Source organism: Trachymyrmex septentrionalis, unplaced genomic scaffold, assembly GCF_001594115.1.
Source record: "Trachymyrmex septentrionalis isolate Tsep2-gDNA-1 unplaced genomic scaffold, Tsep1.0 scaffold86, whole genome shotgun sequence".
In the NCBI taxonomy this organism is placed as follows: Eukaryota; Metazoa; Arthropoda; class Insecta; order Hymenoptera; family Formicidae; genus Trachymyrmex; species Trachymyrmex septentrionalis.
The window spans coordinates 375786-376592 of NW_017306049.1; the positions used below are offsets into that span (position 1 = coordinate 375786).

General features: G+C 31.1%; 1 protein-coding gene across 2 annotated transcripts in view; it reads right to left on the reverse strand.

Annotated features, from left to right (window-relative positions):
• Nucleotides 1–48: 48 nt before the first annotated feature.
• The window catches only part of LOC108755219 (RNA-binding protein 33-like), an 11702-nt gene continuing 10943 nt past the window's right edge, over nt 49–807 (reverse strand). For both annotated transcript variants that reach the window (XM_018498108.1, XM_018498107.1), the window contains one exon: nt 49–402. In XM_018498108.1, the coding sequence (XP_018353610.1) occupies nt 226–402 (177 nt within the window). In that variant the 3' untranslated portion in view covers nt 49–225. The remainder of the gene's footprint in view (nt 403–807) is intronic.

An 807-nucleotide genomic window follows, 5' to 3' on the forward strand; every position in this document is an offset into this window, starting at 1 on the left:
ATATATATATATATATATATGTATATGTGTGTATGTATGTGTGTATATGTGTGTAAGATGTATGTGTTGTGTGCATATATATAAAATATAGATACATATTTTTTTATATCTCTATTAAACAAGTCTGGATGAATCTTGAAACGAGAGAAGTAACATCTAGGAGAGTCGCGGTTCACGTCAAATTAAAGATATACTGAGGATATTCCGAGATTCTTTCTTTCCCCTTTAGAATTTCTTCGCGACAGTCGTAACCGCTTTACTCCCGGGTGCGCTTTGCGGCACGAGACGAACAGTTATCAGCGATAGATCGAGCATTTTACGCTGGTATTTCTTGTGAAACACCATAGCGGCAGATTGCGTCTTAAACACAATGGTCGCATTACCTTCGCCCATGCGTATATTCTATAACACGAAGAATAGAGAAAATACTGGTTATTAAATTATCGAGCACATATTTATTTAAAATAAGCATAAATCTAAGTAAAAAAATATATAGTTTTTAAAATAAATAAATCTTGAACATGTTTTATATACATTTCAGCTGTATATATTTTCGAAACAAAATATAGAATAAAGAGTATGTACATATAGAGTTCAAGTGTACGATTTTAATGATTATTTTATAGAATTTGTAGATGTTTTTCATTACATTAGCTGTATTATGATAAAAATTTATATGCTTTGTTAATTTTTAAAACTTCTTAATTACATTTTATATGTGGAGAAGAAGATAATACTGAGAAAATTATATAAATGTAACTACACACATACACACACACGCACGCACGCACGCACGCACGCACGCAC